At 45.3% G+C, this 21,175-nt stretch overlaps 2 protein-coding genes across 3 annotated transcripts in view; one reads left to right on the forward strand and one right to left on the reverse strand.

The window, feature by feature from the left end:
* The window catches only part of LOC117054543 (lithostathine-like), a 32,762-nt gene extending 30,610 nt beyond the window's left edge, over positions 1 to 2,152 (forward strand). The window contains exon 7 of the mRNA XM_033163494.1: positions 1,535 to 2,152. Within this exon, the coding sequence (XP_033019385.1) occupies positions 1,535 to 1,608 (74 nt within the window). The 3' untranslated portion in view covers positions 1,609 to 2,152. The remainder of the gene's footprint in view (positions 1 to 1,534) is intronic.
* Positions 2,153 to 3,783: 1,631 nt separating this feature from the next.
* HDAC8 (histone deacetylase 8) lies at positions 3,784 to 19,264 on the reverse strand. 2 transcript variants are annotated; one of them, XR_004427515.1, is made up of 11 exons: positions 19,126 to 19,264; positions 17,426 to 17,478; positions 15,441 to 15,571; positions 14,288 to 14,429; positions 12,996 to 13,108; positions 10,917 to 10,994; positions 9,634 to 9,742; positions 8,911 to 9,083; positions 8,284 to 8,382; positions 5,185 to 5,290; positions 3,784 to 4,183 (listed from the first exon to the last, which is right to left on the reverse strand). XR_004427515.1 is itself a non-coding variant. In XM_033163490.1 (11 exons), exons 1-11 carry the CDS (start codon positions 19,222 to 19,224, stop codon positions 4,161 to 4,163), a joined length of 1,122 nt encoding a protein of 373 aa, XP_033019381.1. In that variant the 5' UTR covers positions 19,225 to 19,264; the 3' UTR covers positions 3,784 to 4,160. The 2 variants fall into 2 exon arrangements, 1 of the variants encoding a protein (XP_033019381.1); XM_033163490.1 differs by having other exon boundaries at positions 8,284 to 8,378.
* Positions 19,265 to 21,175: the final 1,911 nt, after the last annotated feature.

A 21,175-nucleotide genomic window follows, 5' to 3' on the forward strand; every position in this document is an offset into this window, starting at 1 on the left:
ACCCCACTAGTTTCCTCTTTATACTTGGCACTTCGTATCACCTGGGCTGCATTTTTGTCTTTGAACTGTTACCTCCATTGGGGTCGGTGGGGTAAGTCTAGAGTGGTTCTTTGGCCCAGATTAGGGCACAGGGAATGTTAGCATTTTCATCCCTCCCTTTCTGTCAATCTCCTGACGCAGTGGAGAGAGACGGGGAAGAGCATAATAATATGGATTATTATGGACTGTTATTCCTAAATGTTCCTAACTACATGTAGGTAGCTGTGTTGGTCTGCCATAGTCAAAACAAAATAAAATAATAAATTCCTTCCAGTAGCACCTTAGAGACCAACTAAGTTTGTTCTTGGTATGAGCTTTCGTGTGCATGCACACTTCTTCAGATACACTGAAACAGAAGTCACCAGACCCTTATATATAGTGAGAGGGTGGGGAGGGGTATTACTCAGGAGGGTGGTGGGAATGGGGGATTGGCTGATAGGTGTGGAAAACCTGTTGACGACTGCAATTAGTCCTAAAGGAAAAAGCAAGGGGTGACATGGCTAAAGATAGCTTTGTCATGTATAATGAGATAAGAATCCAATGTCTTTGTTCAGACCAGGTTTCTCCATGGTTTTAAGTTTGGTGATTAGTTGCAATTCAGCCACTAATTGCTATCTTTAGCCATCTCACCCCTTGCCTTTCCCTGTAAGACCAATTGCAGTCATTAACAGATGTCAACAGGTTTTCCACACCTATCAGCCAATCACCCATTCCCACCACCATTTTGAGTGGAAAACCCTCCCCACTCCCTCACTATATATAAGGGTCTGATGACTTCCGTTTCAGTGTATCTGAAGAAGTGTGCATGCACACGAAAGCTCATACCAAGAACAAACTTAGTTGGTCTCTAAGGTGCTACTGGAAGGAATTTTTTATTGTTAAGGTAAAATGTGTTCTCATCTCTGCTAGGTGACTGAAACTCACACAGTCTGTAGTCTCTCTCTCTCTCTCATATATATATATATATATATATATATATATATATATATATATAGCTTATAAAATAAAAGGATTACTTCAAAACCTCTGGAGCTGAACTTCATCTGTTTATTGGTGCTGACAGCTAGCAGTTGTGAGTCCGGATATACGGATTAATCCATCAGGGAACTCTGCCCCATGCAAAGGTGGAACTTAATTTAAATGCAGGATTCAGCTTTTTGATAGGCGGCTTCAGTGAGGTTTCAATTCTTGCGGGTGTGGGGAATGCTTGAAAACATATCAAATGTCACAAAGATCTCACAAACCATGGGGAAAGGGTTCTTCATCACACACACACACACACACACACACACACAGCCTACTGGTAAAAGTATAATGGCTTGTTCAAAATACTTCTGCTTATGTGTTTATCAAATCTCTTTGTTGCTTTTCCTCGTAATTGTCCCTCTCTCCCAAAACAGGGAAGGAAATACTTTATTTACTCAAAAGCAAGTCTACATTCCCTCCCAGTTTCTGGGCACTCCCTAACATTCACTCTCAACCTTCTGCCCTGCAGGTTCCCAGAAATGGATCCAGCGTTCCTGTACGAATACCTTGCCATACCTGTGCAAATACAAGGCCACCTATTAGGCTTGAAATGCCACCTTGGGCCTGAGAGGAACACCCAAAGACCTCCAGCTTCCTGACAGGTCCAAGGCCCTTTTCCCAACTGCTCTGTTCACCTGCAGGAAATCTATTCCCTCCCCTCCTCTATTGGCCTGGAGCAGAAAAAACAAGAGGCATTTCCCAAAATAAATCCAGTTTGGACTCTTGAGTCCACTAAGACCTTGCCAAACCCAAAGCTTGAGGCTGTGAGCAAAAGTACATCCCCACAAACTAGGAAATTTGCCCCATGAGATGTGAAATCTGTCTCACTTTTCTGCAAAGAGATGAGATGCTTTTGTGGACCGGTTAGCTGAGTAAACGAAGCTTTCCTTGTGCTTTGCAAAGTGATGGAGCCAACTTTGGAACCCCTTTTCCCAGACCACATCATGGAAATGCAAACCTTTGCAAGTGTCTGCTCTCTCTCTCTCTCTCTGGCCAGCTCCTGTCTTCCTCCGTAGTAACAATAAACCTTCTTCTGTGCATGCAATTCTGCAATCATGTCCTCTGTATTCTTGAAATAGTTGTTTACTGTGACATTCAGATCCCACCTTTACCCCAAGGAGGTCCATGTGGCAGGCACGGTTCTCCCCCAACCCCATCCTATCCCACCCCCAGTTTGCAGTTGCTCCAGAAGGATATCACAGTTGATGGTATCGAAGGCCGCTGAGAAGCCGAGGAGAATTAACAGGGACATGTTTCCTTTGTCTCTCTCTCGACAGAGGTAATCAAACAGGACAACCAAAGCAGTTTCTGTGCCAAAACCGGGCCAAAACTCCAACTAAAATGGATCCAGAAAACCAGTTTCTTCCAAAAGTGCCTGGATCTGGTCCACGACCATTCACTGCAGAACCTTGCCCAAGAAAGGGAGATTATCAACTGGCCAGTAGTTGGTTGGGTTTTCTGAATCCAGGGAAGGTTTCTTAAGGAATAAAGTGGTCCCTTGGTTCTCAAACTTAATCCGTTCCGGAAGTCCGTTCCAAAACCAAAGCGTTCCAAAACCAAGGAGAAAGTAACCCATAGAAAGTAATGCAAAATGGATTAATCCGTTCCAGACTTTTAAAAACAACCCCTAAAGCAGCAATTCAACATGAATTTTACCATCTAACGAGATCATCGATCCATAAAAGGAAAGCAATAAACGATGTACTGCAGTCACACAGCCAATCCATCAGTAGCCGAACTGGGTTCCACACAGTCACAAAAACAAAACAAAAAGAGCTGCAAATAAAAAAAAATGCAAAATAAATAGCAAAAACAGACCAACCTCAGGGTAACACTCAAATTGGAAGTGTAACGCTCAAAACGGAGCACGTTCGGCTTCCGGAAAAAGTTCGCAAACTGGAACACTTATTTCCGGGTTTGCAGTGTTTGGGTTCCAAGTTGTTTGAGTACCAAGTCGTTTGAGAACTAAGGTGCCACTGTAGTTTTACCACTGTCTCCTTCAAACAGGCAGGGACCACCTGCTCTCATAAAGAGGCATTGATCACCTCCCTGGCCCAGCCAGCTGTTCCCTCCCTGCTGGATTATATCAGCCAAGAGGGGCCAGGGTCAAGAGTGTAAGTAGTTGCCCTGACTGATCCGAGCACCTTGTCCACATCCTCGAGCCTTACCAACTGAAATAGCTATTTATTGTGACCTTTCCTCCCAGAAGGTCCATGTGGCAGGCATGGTTTCCCCCCAACCCCATTCTATCCTCACAACAGCCCTGGGAGGTAGGCCAAGCTGAAAGACAGCGATCGGTCAAAGATCACCCAGCAGGAGCATCGCAGCTGAGTGGGGATTCGAACCCACGCCTCCCAGGTCCTATGAGTGCTAAAGCCGGAATGCCACACGGACACAGGCCTTTTCAGGGTTGGCTGCCAGCCCGGCCAGCCCAAGGCACTTTGGCACCTGAGGCAGACCCCAAAACGGCCCCTCGGGATGAGGGAAAATCTATATCAGGAGCAATGAGTTTACTAAGCATTTCCTGCACAACGGGAAGATTGATTGGAATGGATCTAGGGGGTGGGGGCTGCTTCTACTGGGGAAACTAGAGCCCATGGCGAAGGGTTCAAACAGATGCAGCCCCAGCAGCGAAACCCCAGAAAGCGAAGAGGGACTGGGACGAGGCCAGCCACCAACTGGGGAAATGACAGAGAACCGAGACACAGACGAAAAGGAAATATATCAAACACCTTTATTTTCAGATCAGACAACCAAGAACAAGACACAACCCACCTCGGCTGCGCAGGACATTTTAGTTGGCTGAGGGGGTTCAGCCCAGGGGGAGATAACGCTTTTCTAACAGCAAAACCATTCCATGGTAGGAAATGACCCCTCCTCGTTAATAAAAGCAGCTCCAACCCCACTGAACTCCTCCCAAGAACCAGCTGCTTTGTAAAAGTGGGCAATGAGCCGGAGGCGTGATGGGTTGGTGGCCAGGGGGCCTGCCAGAGACCCCCCAGAGGCTTTCTTCAAGGATCCGGCAGCGGCAACCGGCAAATTTGCTCTCCCGGGAGGCCTTTGGCAGGAGCGAAGGCAGGATCCGTCCTCTTCCGCTACACCACATTCTTCAGGTTGCCTGCGAACATGATTATTATTTATTCAACTCATACACTGCCCTATAACCCGGAGATCTCAGGGCGTTTCACAACAAGACCACAACATATAAAATCAAACTAAAACCAATAACCCCCCCAAAAAGCCACATTCTAAAAGGGTGTTGGATGTCAGTAAGATCAACCAAAGGCCTGGCTAAAAAGGAAACTTTTTGCCTGGTGCCTAAAGGTGTATAATGAAGGCGCCAGGCGAACTTCCCTGGGGAGAGTATTCCACAGATGGGGAGCCACTGCAGAGAAGGCCCTGTTTTTGTGCTGCCGCCCTCCAGACCTCTGAAGGAGGAGCCACACGAAGCAGGGCCTCAGGAGATGATCTCAGGGTCTGGATAGGTTCATACGGAAAGAGGTATTATGGTCCTGAGCCATTTAAGTCAAAACCAGCACTTTGAATTGGGCCCGGAAACTAATCGGTAGCCAGTGCAGTCGGATCAGGATCAGTGTAATATGCTCAAACCGTCGGGTAAGCAACTTGGCCGCTGAATTCTGCACTAGCTGGAGTTTCTGAACCGTCTTCAGAGGCAGCCCGACATACAACGCATTGCAGTAATCTAACCTTGAGGTTACCAGAGCACAGACAACAGTAGTTAGGCTATCCCTGTCCAGACAGGGACGTAGCTGGGCCACCAGCCGAAGCTGACGGAAGGCACTCTGGGCCACTGAGGCCACCTGAGCAACATTTGCAAAGTCCTCCCTTTTACTTGGAGAAAGGCGGGCTCCTCTTCAAGGAAGGTTTTTTTTAAAGTGTGGCTGGAGCAACTCTTTAGCTGAGATTCCTGCACTGCAGGGGGTTGGACTAGATGGCCCCTGGGACCTCTACAATCCCATCCGGAGACACTGGGGCTTGATCCCTTCTGCGCCCAAAGCAGATGCTCTGCCACCGGACGACGCCCCTTCCCTGGGAGCCAGGCTCATTGGCACCCATCTCTGCGGCCCCCTTGTCCCAGGTGGGGAGGGCAGGACTCACCTTTAATGCAGCCGAGGATTTCTTGGATTCTCTGCGGCTCGTTGCGGTCCAGCCTGCAGCTTGGTGTAACTTCCAAGACGTAATCAGGGCCGTATTCCGTGAAGTACTGCCAGAGGAGGAAGGAAAGGGTGAAGGAAGGAAACAGGAGCCGCTCCTGGCAGATCTAAGCGGGGCAAGGCGCACCCAGGGAGGTCGCCCATCCCGCCTTGACCATGATGCACGAGAGCCTCTGACTTCACAAGCAAAGGGCTGTGTAAGGACCGTGCGGTGGTTGCTCACGAGTAACAAGGCAGGGGTCCAGCCTGTGTTTCTACAGGCTCATTGTGCATACTATGTACAGTGCAGAGCTACAAGTTCCATGACTGTATCAATCGCTCGCAGAATCCGAGAGTGGTCCCTTCCGGTTGTGACCCCAACTTAAGAATTTCGGCACCTCTAGTCTCCGCCTCCCCGCCTTGTGTTTCACCACTTTGCACGGTTTGGGCAATGGAAGTGGCGTGCCTCCCTCCTCGCCCACTGAGCGAGGGGAGTGCAGGGTCTCCACAGCATCCCCCAAGCCCCGACGCTCCTGGCTGCTTGCCCTTCCCCACTGGAGATGTCACTGATTCCCTCGCTAGAGGAGGCGCTTCTAGTTAGGAGGGGTCGGGGCTCTCTGTAATGTCCCAAGAGCCCTTCCACCACTTTGCGCTGAACCGGGGACAGTTCCCTGACATCCTGTTTCCTCTCCCTGGGAAAAGAAACTGTGATGTTTGGAGCTTTGAGGGTTAAAGAAGCTCAACAGTTCGCTCCTCCCACAGGGATGAGGATGTGTCACAACATCCGGGTTATCTGCTGTATGCGATGTCTTTGTGATTTATGTGACGCACCGTTTATTTCTTGGTCAGTCCTGCTTTCACTTTTGAGCCGACATGTCTTCCGTTAGCCCCGGAGAGGAGCTCCATGATTTACATGCTTGTAAATAAAGCTTACTTGCTTTAATCAAGCCAGACTTTGTGGGAGTTTAATTGCTGGCACGAAAGGCACACGTACCGTTGCGTAGGAAGAAGAACTTAGAAGTTTGAAAAGAGACTCTGCTAAAGCACTGGAGAAGCAGGAGAACGCAGAAGGAAGCGTTGCTGGACACCACTCCAAGTGCTAAACTGGTTTTGAGGCTTTTCCAGTTAAAACCAAAAGCCCCACAGAAACCTACCCTCTTGCCCTAATCACCCACCGACCTTACATATGGCAAACACGCTGATCTTCTGTTCCAGGGGTTGGAGGGTGGGAATAAGGGGAACTTGGTGTTTGGTTTATACGTCGATGAAAACCAATTTCTAAGTAGCTAATGCACGTATCCTGCAAGACAATTTTGTGCAAGCAAGCAAGGGAACCTCCTTTCAACACAACCCATCTCAATTGGGCTGGCTTCTGAAACCCCTTGGAGAGGAGGGCAATGTAAGAAGGCAGGGTGACTTACAGTGGGAACTTGGTTCTCAAACTCCGAAAAACCCAGAAGTAAGTGTTCTGGTTTTTGAATGTTTTTCAGAAGCCGAACGTCCGATGCAGCTGCCGGCTATTGTTTCCAGGGCACCTGCGCCAATCAGAAGCTGTGCCTTGGTTTTTGAACATTTCAGAAGTCGAATGGACTTCCGGAATGGATTAAGTTTGGCGCTTTTTGTTTTTGCCATTTATTTGTGTTTTTGTTTTTGAGACGTTTTCGGTTCATTTGTTTTTGTGACTGTGTGGAACCTAGTTCAGCTATTGATTGATTGATTGTGTGACTGTGGAAATGGATAAAAGCCCCCCATCCAAACAATGACTATCATCAGTGCAGGTAAGATTTTCTAAAAAATTTTTTTTTATCATCTACAATACTATCTTATTTATTTTATAGTACAGTACATTGATTATTATTGCTTTCATTTTATGGATCAAGAGTCTTGTTAGTAAAATTCATGTAAAACTGCTGTTTTAAGGGCTGTTTTTAAAAGTCTGGAACGGATTAATTCATTTTGCATTGCTTTCTATGGGAAAATTCGCCTCGGTTTTTGAACGCTTTGGTTTTTGAACGGACTTCTGGAACGGATTAAGTTTGAGAACCAAGGTCCCACTGTATTGTTACTGAGGTCCACTTCCAAGAGCCTCCTGGCAGTTCCCCTAATGCGAGAAGCAAAGTCACAGCGAAACAGGCAGAGGGCCTTCTCGGTAGTGGCACCAGCCCTCTGGAACTCCTCCCATCAGATGCCAAGGAAATAAGCAGCTGTGTTACATTCAGAAGAAATCTGAAAGCTGCCCTGTATTGGGACGTTTTAAATATCTGACATTTCACTATTTTTATATCTGTTCTGTTGGAAGCCACCCAGAATGGCAGGGGCAACCCAGCCAGATGGGCGGGGTATAAATAATATTATCGTATTTTTCGCTCTATAAGATACATTTTTTTCCTCCTAAAAAGTAAGGGGAAATATCTGTGCGTCTTATGGAGCGAATGGTGGTCCCTGGAGCTGAATTGCCCAGGAGCCAAAAGCGGATCGTGCTTTTTAATTTTACAAAGAGAAAAGGGGGTGTTGAAAGGACCCTGCTCAGCAGCTGATCAGCAAGACATCGGGAGAGAGATAAGAGTCCCGGCTCCCTTTCAGCCCAGGCCTCCATTGTTGAATGTTCTGCAGAGGGAGGTTGTTTGTTTCCCCAGCGACATGTGACTGGCTGATTAGATTATCTGTCTGGAAATTGTAGAAAGGGCTCCCTTTCCTTTAGAAGCTGCAGAAATGTGAGTTGAACCCCATAAAAACAGAGCTTTTCCTCTTTGCTTTTCCCCCTTTGCCAAAGGAGCTTTGCTTTTCTCCCTTTGCAAAAAAAAGCTGCAAAACTTTTAGCTGATCCTCAAAAAAACAGGGCTTTTAGAGGAGGAAAACCAGAAAAATATTTGTTTTTCTAGTTTCCTCCTCTAAAAACGAGGTGCGCCCTATGGTCCAGTGTGCCCTATGGAGCCAAAAATACGGTATAATGTTATTATTGTTACTAGGAGGACTCTCTGCAAAAGGCTGGGAGGGGTTTCTGTCCAAGAGGAACGGGTCGGTTCTTCTGCGTAGCGAAGGGAACAGCTAGCCAAGGCCTCACCTTGTGATCCGGGATCTCGGAGGGCAACGTTTTCCCTAAGATGACCGCCGTCAAATATGCCCAGCAGCGAGCCGTGTTGGCGAGATGGTAGCCTCCTGCCTCCAGGAGCGAAGGAGCAGGAAGTCCGGAAAGGGAAGAAAGAGGAGTTAAAGAATGAGTTAAAGAAAGTGTATAAAAGCACATTGGTTGAAAAACCAGAAGCATTTCCATTAGGTATAGTAGGTGAAGAAATTCCAGAGAGAGACCAAAAACTGTTCATGTATGCAACAATGGCAGCAAGGACTCTTTTAGCCCCCAAATGGAAGCAACAGGAATTACCTGTTGGGGAACTGCCAGATGTTTTCCTCACCCACAATGCACACATCCTGCTCCTTGAGGCCAGGGTGGATAAAAATCAATGTTTGTTTGTTTTTTAAAAAAAAATCTGATTTTTTAAATTCAAATCTGATTTTTTTAAATTTAAATTGGATTTATAAAATGGAATGCTTTTGGAGGAAAAAATCTTCCTAAAGATAGTTCTCTATTGAAGCTGCATTATAGTCCAAAGGATATTCATCCGGAAATAAGGATTTGTTTCAAATTTTTCATGTGTGCTAAATCTCAGCCCCCCCGGCCTCCTTCACTCACCTCCTCCGAGGACGAGGGTCGGGAGTCGCCACTGCAACACGTACTTCAGGCACCGGCCGACCCCTTCGGGGGTCAAGTTGAAGGAGCACATGGGGTCCCCAGCGATGGTGTCCGCCCCCAACTGCAGGACGACGGCTTCAGGGCTGAACGCTGCATAGACCTCCTTCAGGACACTGCAGGGAGAGGAACGAAGCCCCCCGTTACCCGGAGAGCAGCCAGGCAGGGAGCCACTGGCAGCAGAGGTTAAGTCCAGTCAAAGGCAACTATGGGGTTGGAGCACTCATCTCGCTTTCAGGCCGAGGGAAGCCGGTGTTTGTCCACAGACAGCTTTCTGGGTCATGTGGCCAGCAGGACTAAACTGACGATTGCCAGAGCGCAAGGAAACGCCATTTACCGTCCTGCCGGAGTGATACCTATTTATCTACTTGCACTTTGACGTGCTTTCGAACTGCTAGGTTGGCAGGAGCTGGGACCGAGCAACAGGAGCTCACCCCATCGCGGGAATTCGAACCGCCAACCTTCCTCGCGGAGCCCAGAAGTGTTTCAAAAGCCGCAGGGCCAATTCCAGCAGCTCGGCTAGAACAATCTGACGGGAGACAGAGCGAGCCCCGAGTGCGAGTTATGCCAGGAGGGGCAGAGGGCGCAGGAGCGCCCAAGGAGGAACTGCAGGAGAACCACCGAAAAACTTTACTCCCAAAGGGCCAACGGGTGGTGGGTTCTTACGTCTCGCAGATCTGGAAGTATCTGTCGTCCTGGATGCCGTCTTGAATGGGGACATTGACACTGTAGTAACGCCCCTTCCCCAGGCCCACGTCCGTCACATCTCCTGTTCCTGAGCAAGAGGCAGAAGAGAGATTTTTTTACTGACTTGGGACCAGGAAGCAGGACCATGAAGGATGCTTTGTGCCTCAGGTGCTGCCTGTGGGCTGCCCATCAAGGGGCGTCCAGGTGGCCATTATGATAGCAGGATGCTGGCCTCTCTGGCCTGATCCAGCAGCCCTCTTCTCAAGTTCTTATGCTTCTCGGGGTACAGAGAAAAATATGAAGAGAGAACAGGGGAAATAAACAGTGGGTACTGTTTGTGTATCAAAACTAATAAGGTAAAAAGGTAAAGGACCCCTAGATGGCTAAGTCCAGTCCAAGGCGACTATGGGGTTGCGGCGCCCATCTCTCTTTCAGACCCGAGGGAGCCAGCATTTCTCCACAGACAGCTTTCTGGGTCATGTGGCCAGCAGGACTAAACTGCTTCTGGCGCAACAGAACACCGTGACAGAAACCAGAGCGCACCGTTTACTCAGAAGGGTAGTGATTGACTCAATGGGTATGGTAAATCTCTTGCCTGGAGAAGAGAAGGTTAAGGGGTGATAGGATAGCCATGTTCAAATATATAAAAGGATGTCATCTAGAGGAGGGAGAAAGGTTGTTTTCTCTTGCTCCAGAGAAGCGGACATGGGGCAATGGATTCAAACTACAAGAAAGAAGATTCCACCTAAACATTAGGAAGAACTTCCTGACAGTAAGAGCTGTTGGACAGTGGAATTTGCTGCCAAGGAGTGTGGTGGAGTCTCCTTCTTTGGAGGTCTTTAAGCGGAGGCTTGACAGCCATCTGTCAGGAATGCTTTGATGGTGTTTCCTGCTTGGCAGGGGGTTGGACTGGATGGCCCTTGTGGTCTCTTCCAACTCTATGATTCTATGATTGTTAACGACTGCAATTACTACCATCCTGAGAAAAACCCCACCCCACCCCACCCTCCAACTATATATAAGGGACTGGTGACTTCTGTTTCAGTGCATCTGAAGAAGTTTGCGTGCACACAAAAGCTCATACCAAGAACAAACTTAGTTGGTCTCTAAGTTGCTACTGGACAATTATATATATATATTAGGGCTTTAAAGGTCAGCACCAAGACTTTGAATTGTGCTCGGAAATGTACCGAGAGCCTTAAGGGAGGTTTAAGAGAAGCAACACTCAAGCACAGTAAAAGAAATAAATAATAACCACTTGCCTGGGAAAAACCCTGGAGAGAACTTATGCAGAGACACCGTCATCACTTTGGAGGTGAAGATGAAGGCATCTTCTACACCTGGGTGGAAAGAAAGAGAGAGAGAAAGAGAGAAAGAGAGAAAGAGAGAGAGAGAGAGAGAAGTGAAATAATTTTGACAGGCTCCTTGCCCACCAGCCACTCACGCCAGCCGCAGAGTCTAGTCCTGGAGGCCAGAGCCCCTATAGCAGAATAGAAGAGGAGCTTATCAGGAAAGGAAGCTGAAAGACAATACAATCTCATAGCCTTTTTTGGACAGAGTTGCAAGCGTGATGGATCAGGGGAATGCTGCGGGGACATAGTGTATCTTGATTTCAGTAAGGCTCTGGACAAATCCCCCCCATGATATTCATGCGGAGAAGCTGGTAAAATGTGGGCTGGGCGAGGAAACTGTTAGGTGGACTTGTAGCCGGTTGACTGAAAAGGTGCTCACTAATGGTACCTCGTCATCCTGGGGGAAAGCGACAAGAGGGGTGCTTGGTCCTGTCCTGGGCCCATTATGAACATCTTTATAAATGACTTGGATGAAGGAATTGAGGGGATGCTCATCTGGGAGGGGTAGCTAATCCCGCAAAAGACATAATTGGGATTCAGGATGAACTTCAAGAGTATGGGAAGTGCCAGGGCGGGGTGGGGTGGGGTGGGGGAGAGAAGCACTCAGACACAGGGAGGATAAAAATCAATGATTTTTGAAATAAATAAATAAGATTTTTTTTTAAAAAAAAATTAAATCAGATATTTTTATTTAAATCAGATTTTTAAAATAAAATGCTTTTGGAGGAAAAAATCTTTCTAAAGATAGTTTTCTATTGAAGTTACATTATAGTCCAAATGCTATTCATCAGGAAATAAGGATTTGTTTTAAGTTTTCATGTGTGCTAAAACTCAGTCTAAGTTTATTATTATTATTTTTATTATTAATATTATTATTATTTAACCACATCAGTTAACAAACGTGGATACATACGCTATAATGTTATTGTTTTAGGTGAATAAAATGTTTACATTGTTATTAAGGAAACAATTGTTTTTCTCCTTCCGATAAAGTACAGCAGAAAAGTTGCCCCAATATAAACAGTGAACTTATTAAACCTCACAATAATTCCATAATGATCTGTCTATGTATTTCTAATAGTATAACCAAATCAGTAATTTATGATATAACTGTAAAAAACTACTCTGGAAATTTATTATTCCAAAAACGAAACCTTCATCTGGTTGCCAATATTAAGATGATACCAGCAAGAATGAATCTTCCTGTAAAATAAATAAATAAATAAATTTAAATCAAGTTGTACTGACTAGTGATTTAAATTGTGATTTAAATCAATTTGATTTAAATCAAATCTACCCTTCTCAGACATGATGCTTTAAAGCACAAACCTGTGCCTAGAAAGTACAGTGGCACCTTGGTTCTCAAACTTAATCCGTTCCGGAAGTCCGTTCCAAAACCAAAGCGTTCCAAATCCAAGGCACGCTTTCCCATAGAAAGTAATGTAAAATGGATTAACCTGTTCCAGACTTTTAAAAACAACCCCTAAAACAGCAATTTAACAATTTAATTTAATTTTACCTTCTAACGAGACCATTGATCCATAAAATGAAAGCAATAAACAATGTACTGTGGTCACACAATCAATCAATCAATCAATCAGCTGAACTGGTTTCCACACAGTCACAAAAACAAAACAAAAAGAGGCCGAAAAAACGCAAAATAAATGGCAAAAACAGACAGCACTCCAAACGGAAGCGTGGCACTATAATCGGAAGCGTAACACTCAAAACGGAGCACGTTCGGCTTCCGAAAAACGTTTGCAAACCAGAACACTTACTTCTGGGTTTGCAGTGTTTGGGTTCCAAGGTGTTTGAGAACCAAGGCGCCACTGTATGGGTGGAAAAGGTAACTGTGGACGAGCCCATAGTAGCTTACAGCTTTAAATGCTGCTGATGGTCAAGGAGGGCACAGCTGCCAGGGAAAGTGGGGCACAGCTTTTGCTTTAGCCAACGAAAACCAAAGCTCCCATGTGCTGGCAGGATCCTTACCATCCCCGTGATGCAGATCTAAGTCCACATAGAGAACGCGGCCAAATTTCTGCCGGAGCCGCAAGATGCCCAGGACGGCGTCGTTCAGGTAGCAGAAGCCGGAAGCTTCGTCCCTGCAAATAAACGTGGCTGGTGAAATGCGAAGGCTCAGAAGCTGCCAAACGAAGCTGGCCTCAAGCCAAGAACATGGCGCTCTGAAGTTATAGTGACATTAATCTTATGGTGATTTCGGATATAATATCCAGTTAGAATCCTGGGAAAGGTTCATAGAATCCTAGAGTTGGAAGAGACCCCAAGGGCCATCCAGTCCAACCCCCTGCCAAGCAGGAAACACCATCAAAGCATTCCTGACAGATGGCTGTCAAGCCTCCACTTAAAGACCTCCAAAGAAGGAGACTCCACCACACTCCTTGGCAGCAAATCCCACTATATATTATAAATATATATAGTGACAGACCAGAAGATGGAACATTTTTGATGGCAAGTCTCCCCCTCTGGTAGGCAAGAGGAATATTCCCAGCTGCAGAAATGACCTCAGTCGTGTTTCTAAGCAGCTAGGACTGCTTGCCCTCCTTCTTGGTCAACACTCTGAGCTGCTTAGCTAGCTGAGAGGAAATATGATAGACATCTTCAGGTATCTAAAGGGCTATCACAGGGGAAATGGAGCAAGCTTGCTTTTCTCTGGCTCTGGAGGGTAGGACCCAAACCAGCAGCTTCAGGTTACAAGAAAGGAGATTCTGACTCAACATCAGGAAGATGTTTCTGACAGTAGGAGCCGTTCGACTGCAGAACAGCCTCCCTCGGACGCTGCTGGAGTTTTAAAAATTATTGTTAAGTTTTTAGACTAGCAGGATTATTGTAGTAGCCTGCAGTTTTATAAGAGTAACTATTTACAGTTGATAACCAAACGAGCAAGTTAAATGAATTTGGATATGCAGAAGATATTAAAAAATAAATTTAAGGAACCCTAGAAAGAGGGGGAAAGAAGTCAAATTTTGAAATGTTAAATGGCTTGTAAAACTAATGAAATGTCCAAATTTTGAATCAATGACGAGTAGGTTCCAAATCTATGTCAAATTTAGAGGTTGATGGCCATCTGCCATGGATGATTTAGTTGAGATTCCTGGCTTGAAGGGGGTTGGACTAGATTACCACTGGGGTCCCTTCCAACTCTACAGTGATTCTGTGATTCTACGATTCCTCTCCCCGCAGGCCTGATGGATGCCAAGGGGGAATAGGCCTAACAACGCAGGCTCTGGGAGAAGCAACAAGGCAAGGCAGAACTTCCTTACTTCTTCGCGTGATGCCAGCCTCCGGGCCAGTTGATGGCAACCTGGCAATCGCCGTTCACCAAACACTGGGCGGCTGTGATGGTGGCCCCTCCGACTGCGGCCGCATAGTCAAAGATCCCTTCGGATGTTGGGCAGTCGTAACCTGGATGCATCATGAGAAAGGGGTGAGAGTGGCAGAAGAATTAGAGCAGGGGTCAGCAAACTTCTTCAGCAAGGGGGGGGGGGCGGTCCACTGTCCCTCAGACCTTGCGGGGGGCCGGACTATATTTTGGAAAAAAATAAATGAAAGAATTCCTATGCCCCACAGATGACCCAGAGATGCACTTAAAATAAAAGCACACATTCTACTCATGTAAAAACACACAGATTCCCGGACTGTCCACAGGCCAGATTTAGAAGGTGATTGGGCCGGATCCAGACCCTGGGCCTTACTTTGCCTACCCCTGAATTAGAGAGCCCATGTGTATATTTTTATCCTTTATTTTTACTTTTAAATCTTTATTGTATATTAATTTTTTTTACAAGGAAAGCAATATTGAGCATTGCACCCACATCTTCAAAGAATAAAAACTAAAAAAATACAAAAGTATACAAAGAAAAAAAAGAGAACATTTATAAAAAGAAAAAAGAAATTGATCACATACACCTGTTCCGTTACTTCGAGGTTTGGCGCTGTGCGCAACCCGAAATCGCGCAACCTGAAGTGGCCGTAACCCAAGCTATGACCGTATGACTGTACTTCTTCTTAATTGCATCTCAATTACTTTGATAAAATACGTATTTTGTTATGTGCACATGGCTTTAGTTTCCTATTAGGTCCATCAATTACCATATAGCATATATTCAACACAAAAAACAGCAACCATTTGTTGTTGACAAAGGACAGCTGGACATAGAAAGGGCCCCATTACCTTCAGTAGCGTAAGGGAAGGCATCCCCAACCACTGGTCCTGTAAGCTAGGGATCATGGGAGTTGTAGGCCAAAACATCTGGAGGGCCGCAGGTTGGGGATGCCTGGGTTAGGGCCTCATCAAACCTAAATCCAGCCCTGGCTGTAAGACAGATCTCAGCCCCCCAAGCCTGGAGGCTGATCTTCCCTGGCACCTTGTCTGGAGTTCTCCAGGGAAAATACACCAAGCGGCCACCTCCTCACCTAGTCCAAATCCCACCGATTCCGGATGGTCATCGTCACCTTCCTCGCTCACTTTCTGCAGGTGCTGAAGGTAGGCATCAGTGTGGAAGCCAGCCATCTCCTCCATGGAAGCTACTTTGGGTGTGACAATCCTACGGAAATGAAGAACTGGGTGGGTGGGGCAGGCCCAGAATATGGTAGGCAGCTCCTCAACTGCTCCTAGGGCTCGCTCAAACTTCCTGTGGTTCCCTTGCCCTGCTCCTATGCAAGGAATACCTGCTCTTTGGCTTTAAATTGGAATAAACGGCAATCCATAAAAACCCCTAACTGCTGTTTGCTCCGATTGAGTGCCAAAGAGCATTTTTTTGCTCCAACTGAGCGCCGAAGAGCATTTTTTTGCTCCAATTGAGCACCAAAGAGCATTTTTTGCTCCAACTGAGCACCGAAGAGCATTTTTTTGCTCTGATTGAGTGTCGAAGAGCAGTTTTTTGCTCTGATTGAACACCAAAGAGCGGTTTTCTTCTCCGATTGAGCACCAAACAGCAGTTTTCCCAGGCGGAAAACTGTGGGACAAGAAGAAGGATGGGTAATCCTCAAACCGAACAAGGTGTTGCTGCTATGGGATGGGTTAGGAGCAGAAGAGAAGTCCTCTGCGGCTGCCCCTCTGTATCTCCTGAACTACAGGAAAGTTCCCCCCAGGGCACTGTCCCCCTGTTGTCAGTCAAAGAGATCTCAGCTGCTTAGCAAGTATTCTTCAAGAGCTCTGAGAAATGTGGCCTGAAGAAAATATTTTTTATCATCAATTTCATTTCTATGCTGCTTTATATTTTTAAGGAAAAAATCCGAGCGGTTTGCAACCTGCCTTAAACCATCAAAGTGTATCTGACTTTCTTCAAGGGCATTTATCCCCGGATTGTTTTGTTTGATACTTTAAGGCAGGTTGCAAACCACTCAAGCAAAGAGATGAAAATATTGAAGATTTCAAGAGAAAACATTACAAAGGAGATCAACCACAGAGCACACATTTAAATGCAGCAAAGTTAGCAACAAGAAATCTGAAAAGAAAACATTTCCAAGGGAGGTCTAATATAAAACGCATGTTTAACACAGCAGAATCAGCAAGAGAATAAAATATTATAAGCATAGACATGAAAACGCCAGAGAAAACCCACAAAATATTATTGTAGAGACCTGCACAGAAAGCTGGCATTGAGACACCTGCCCAGGGTGGATAAAAACCAATGATTTTTTTATTTTAAAAAATCAGATTTTTAAAAATTTAAATGTTTTCTGTTGTAAGTTACATTGTAGTCCAAAGGCTATTCATCAGGAAATAAGGGTTTGTTTTAAGTTTTTCATGTGGGTTAAAACTCAGTCTAAGGTGTTTAAAAAAATAATAAATAAAAAATTGTTTAACCACATCAGTTAACAAACATGGATACATACGCTATAATGTTATTGTTTTAGTTAAATAAAATGTTTGCATTGTTATTAAGGAAACGATTGTTTTTCTCCTTCCGATAAAAGTACAGCAGAAAAGTTGCCCAAATGTAAACAGTGAACTTATTAAACCTCACAGTGATTCCATAATGATCTGTCCATGTATTCCTAACAGTATAACCAAATCAGTCATTTTTAAGTGGAAAAAACTACTCTGAAAATTGATTGTTCCAAAAAAGGAAACCTTCACTTGGTTGCAGATATTAAGGTGATACCAGAAATAATGATTCTTTCTGTAAAAAAAGAAGATTTAAATCAAGTCTTACCGACTAGTGATTTTAGCCCTGTTTAAGGAAGCTTTTAATGTTTAATAGCATTTCAATATTCTCTTGGGAGCTGCCCAGTAGCTGGGGAAACCCAGCCAGATGGGCGGGGGTATATTAAATATTATTATTATTATTATTATTAATCAATTTGATTTAATCAAATCCACTCTGCACCTGCCCCTTTCCAGAAGAAGTGGAAGCTGCAGAGACACCCCCGTTGCCCAAGAGATGCCCACATACCTCATGTGATCCAGCAGCGAGTAGGATTCGATCAAGGAATGCACCATGCTGGCCTGCGGGGAAAAGGGAGGAAGGGAGCAAGTAAGCCAAACCACACCATCCTCACTGCAGTGTTGGAAGGGATCCCCCAGCGGTCATCTAGTCCAACCCCCTCGGAAGACAGGAATCTCAACCACGAGTCAAAGTTACAAGAATCCAAGAACTCTGGCCCAACGAGAGATCCGGTTTTAAGTCTTCAAATAGTTTTATTATTATAGTCTTGAGACAAATACCAGTTCCAGGACAAGGCCCCGTTTCGCTAATTCTTCGTCAGCTAGAAACAACGTAAGCAAGTTAGGCATACAGAGAATTGGTACGCTTTGACCATGACAATCTACCTGACGAAGAATTAGCGAAACAGGGCCATGTCCTGGAATTGATTTCAACTGGAATTTGTCTCAAGACTATAATAATAAAACTATTTGAAGACTTAAAAACTGATCTCTCGTTGGGCCAGAGGGATTCTTTAATTTTGACTTCTGGTCCAACTTCTACAGGAATCTCAACCACAGCATCCCTTGCGGGCGGCCACTGAGCTTCTGCTTAAAACCCTCCAAGGAAGGACAGGCCATAGAATCGTAGAGTTGGGAGGGGTCCCCACCCAGGGGTCATCTAGTCCAACCCCCTGCAATGCAGGAGTTCTGTTTTTATTTTTTGTTTTTATTTTCAAAACCTCCAGAGAAACATAAAGTTGGTTTTACGTGAGATATTCTTAGACTCAAACAAATGTTGCGTTGCACATGGTAAAATTAATTAAAACTCTAAGGTGACTCTATAGATATAAGTATATAAATATAATACCATTAAAAAGAAAAAGAAAAAAGGGGGGGAGAAAGAAAAATAAAAAGGCAAAACCGAAAATGTATTAAAAATAAAAATACTTATCGGTCGATAAGTGATTAGGAATTCGCTTAGGAATTCTGTTTTTAATGTTCTGTTGGCAGCCGCCCAGAGTGGCTGGGGAAACCCAGATGGGTGGGGTAGAATAATAATAATAATTATTATTATTATTATTATTGTCACAGCAAAGGAATCCCTGACGAAGCTCCCCCACCCCAAAAAACCCTGTTTTAAAACCCCCAAGGAAGGAGACCCCAGAAATATATTGTTGTTGTTGTTGTTGTTGTTGTTGTTGTTGTTATTGCAGCAAAAGGGGTCCCTGGCTAAGGCCCCCCCCAGAAACTTTTCCTTTAAAACCTCCAAGGAAGGAGACCCCAGAAATATATTGTTGTTGTTGTTGTTATTATTATTGCAGCAAAGGGGTCTCTGACGAAGCCCCCCCCCCAAAAAAAAACCCTGTTTTAAAACCTCCAAGGAAGGAGACCCCAGAAATATATTATTATTATTGTTGTTGTTGTTGTTGTTGTTGTTGTTGTTGTTGTTGTTATTGTTGCAGCAAAGGGGTCCCTGGCGAAGGCCCCCCCCCAAAACACCCTCTGCTTTGAAACCTCCAAGGAGGGAGATCCCGCCGCCTTTCCAGGGAGCCCATCCACTGTCAAAAGGCCCCGAGGATCCCACTGAGGACTAGCGCCTTGGGTGGGTGGCTTGTCTCCCTCAGGGTCTGCCCTCTGGGCCCCCCCCCAAAAAAAGGACCCCGCTGAGGACTAGCGCCTTGGCCAGTGCGCCTCCCCCGCCGCCGCCCCCCCCTCCAGCCCCCTCACCCGCTCGGGGACTTTGCAGAGGGCGTCGCATCGCGCCAGGTACTCGGCGCTGTGCACGTAGACCGGCGGCGGAGGCGGAGGGGCCGCCTGCTCGGCCATGGGCGCCACGGGAACCGCGCTTCCGGGCGCCTGTTGCAGCCCGGGCGCCCTTCCGGGACGGGCTTCCTGCTGCCGCGCGGCATGACGGGAGTGGTAGTTCCCATGGGGAGGCCGGACTAGAGGCGGAGACCTGCGAGAGAGAGGCCAGGCATTCCCTGCTCTTTCTGGAGAGAGACATAAAATAATGAAATGAAATGAAATAAAATACTGCAAGCGAAGTGATGCTCTCCCCGCTCTTTCTGGAGAATGATAAAATAAAATAAAATAAAATAAAATAAAATAAAATAAAATAAAATAAAATAAAATAAATCTGGCAAGCGAAGCGATGCTCTCCCCACTCTTTGGAGATTAATAAAATAAAAATAAAAATAAAATAAAATACTGCAAGCGAAGCGATGCTCTCCCCGCCCTTTCTGGAGAATGATAAAATAAAATAAAATAGTGCATCATTTTATAGTGTATATAAAACAGAGCAATGATAACAATGGTGAAAATTAAACAGTGGAAAGATCTCCGGATGATGGGAGGTATACACATTTTAATAATAATAATAATAATAATAATAATAATAATAATAATAATAATAATAATAATAATATACCATTATTATCATCATCATCATCATCATCATCAACCAGGGCTCCTTCCACATGCCCACACAGCAGAGGGTCCTGCATGCTCCCCTTGCAGCAGTACAACTCTCAGAGCCCCCTGGGAAGAGAGAGCTTGGCAGTTAAATTTTTTTTAATGAAATTATTTTATTGGTTTTAGAAATACTGTACAAGTACGAATAAACACAAAATAATAAAACATATCTATGTATAAAGAGAGTCTCTGAATTGCGGGACTCCCCCCCCCCCATCCCCTCCTTGTGGTCTCATTTTTAACAACTACAACTGCATATTCATCCGTAATCCAATTTTGACACCAAGCCATATTGTCCTTAGTAAACTTACACAACAAGTGAGTCAGAATCCTGCTCTTGTTTCCATCTGCTTACAGTGGACACCTAAGTAACTTACGAATTTCCCCCATTCTTTTATAAAGTTTTTATCCTCTTGGTTTCTGAGTTTCCCGGTCAGCTTTGCCATCTCGGCATAGTCCCTCAGCTTGGTTTGCCATTCCTCTCTGGTAGGGACCAGTGCTGTCAAGTATCCCGTTTTTCCCGGGAATCTCCCTTATTTCAAGCAGTTTCCCGCTGCTATCCCTTATTTTTTATATCCCTTTAATTTCCCGTTTTTTCAAAGGAAGCAGCTCCTCTCCCTCCCCCTGCTGGCCAGGGACTGGGAAGACCTCACCTCCTTGCAGCCTCAAAGCAAGCGGGAGCCATTTCCCGCGCTTACAGGCGTCGTAGCCCACGGGCAGCGTTTCCAAAATACAGTAAGCCTACCGTGCGCGTTCACACCAGTGCCGCCCACTTTTGCTTCTGGCTCCGCCCACCACTGCCATGTGACTGTCCCCGGGATAGGTGAGGCTGTTGATCCCTTATTTTCAAATCCGAAACTTGACAGCTATGGTAGGGACTTCTTTCCAACTCTGGGCGGCCGTTGTTCCATACATAAAAAGTATTTTCTGCTCCTTTGGTATGTCGGTAGGGGAAATTGGGGCACGTTGAGCCATTTTTTACTTTAAGCTCTACACACCTCAAAATAATGCACATAACAGAAAACTTTTGCATTTAATATTGATTAGGTACTATTCCAAACAAAACCAAAGGGTTAATGTTTCACATTTGATGGAATAAAATGACAAAAAATCACATTTAAGTTTTTCAAAATAATGGATCAATGTGCCCCAGTAGTGGGGCACATTGATCCTTCATTTGGGGCACATTGAGCCATTCCAATTTAAGAGCAAAGAAGGCATTTTTACTACACAGTATAAGCTTCCAAAAGAGTTTAAAAAATATCTCAAAGTTCTTAAGAGTCAGCATCACTTCAACTTGTACTCA

Source organism: Lacerta agilis, chromosome 10, assembly GCF_009819535.1.
Source record: "Lacerta agilis isolate rLacAgi1 chromosome 10, rLacAgi1.pri, whole genome shotgun sequence".
NCBI classification, from domain to species: Eukaryota; Metazoa; Chordata; class Lepidosauria; order Squamata; family Lacertidae; genus Lacerta; species Lacerta agilis.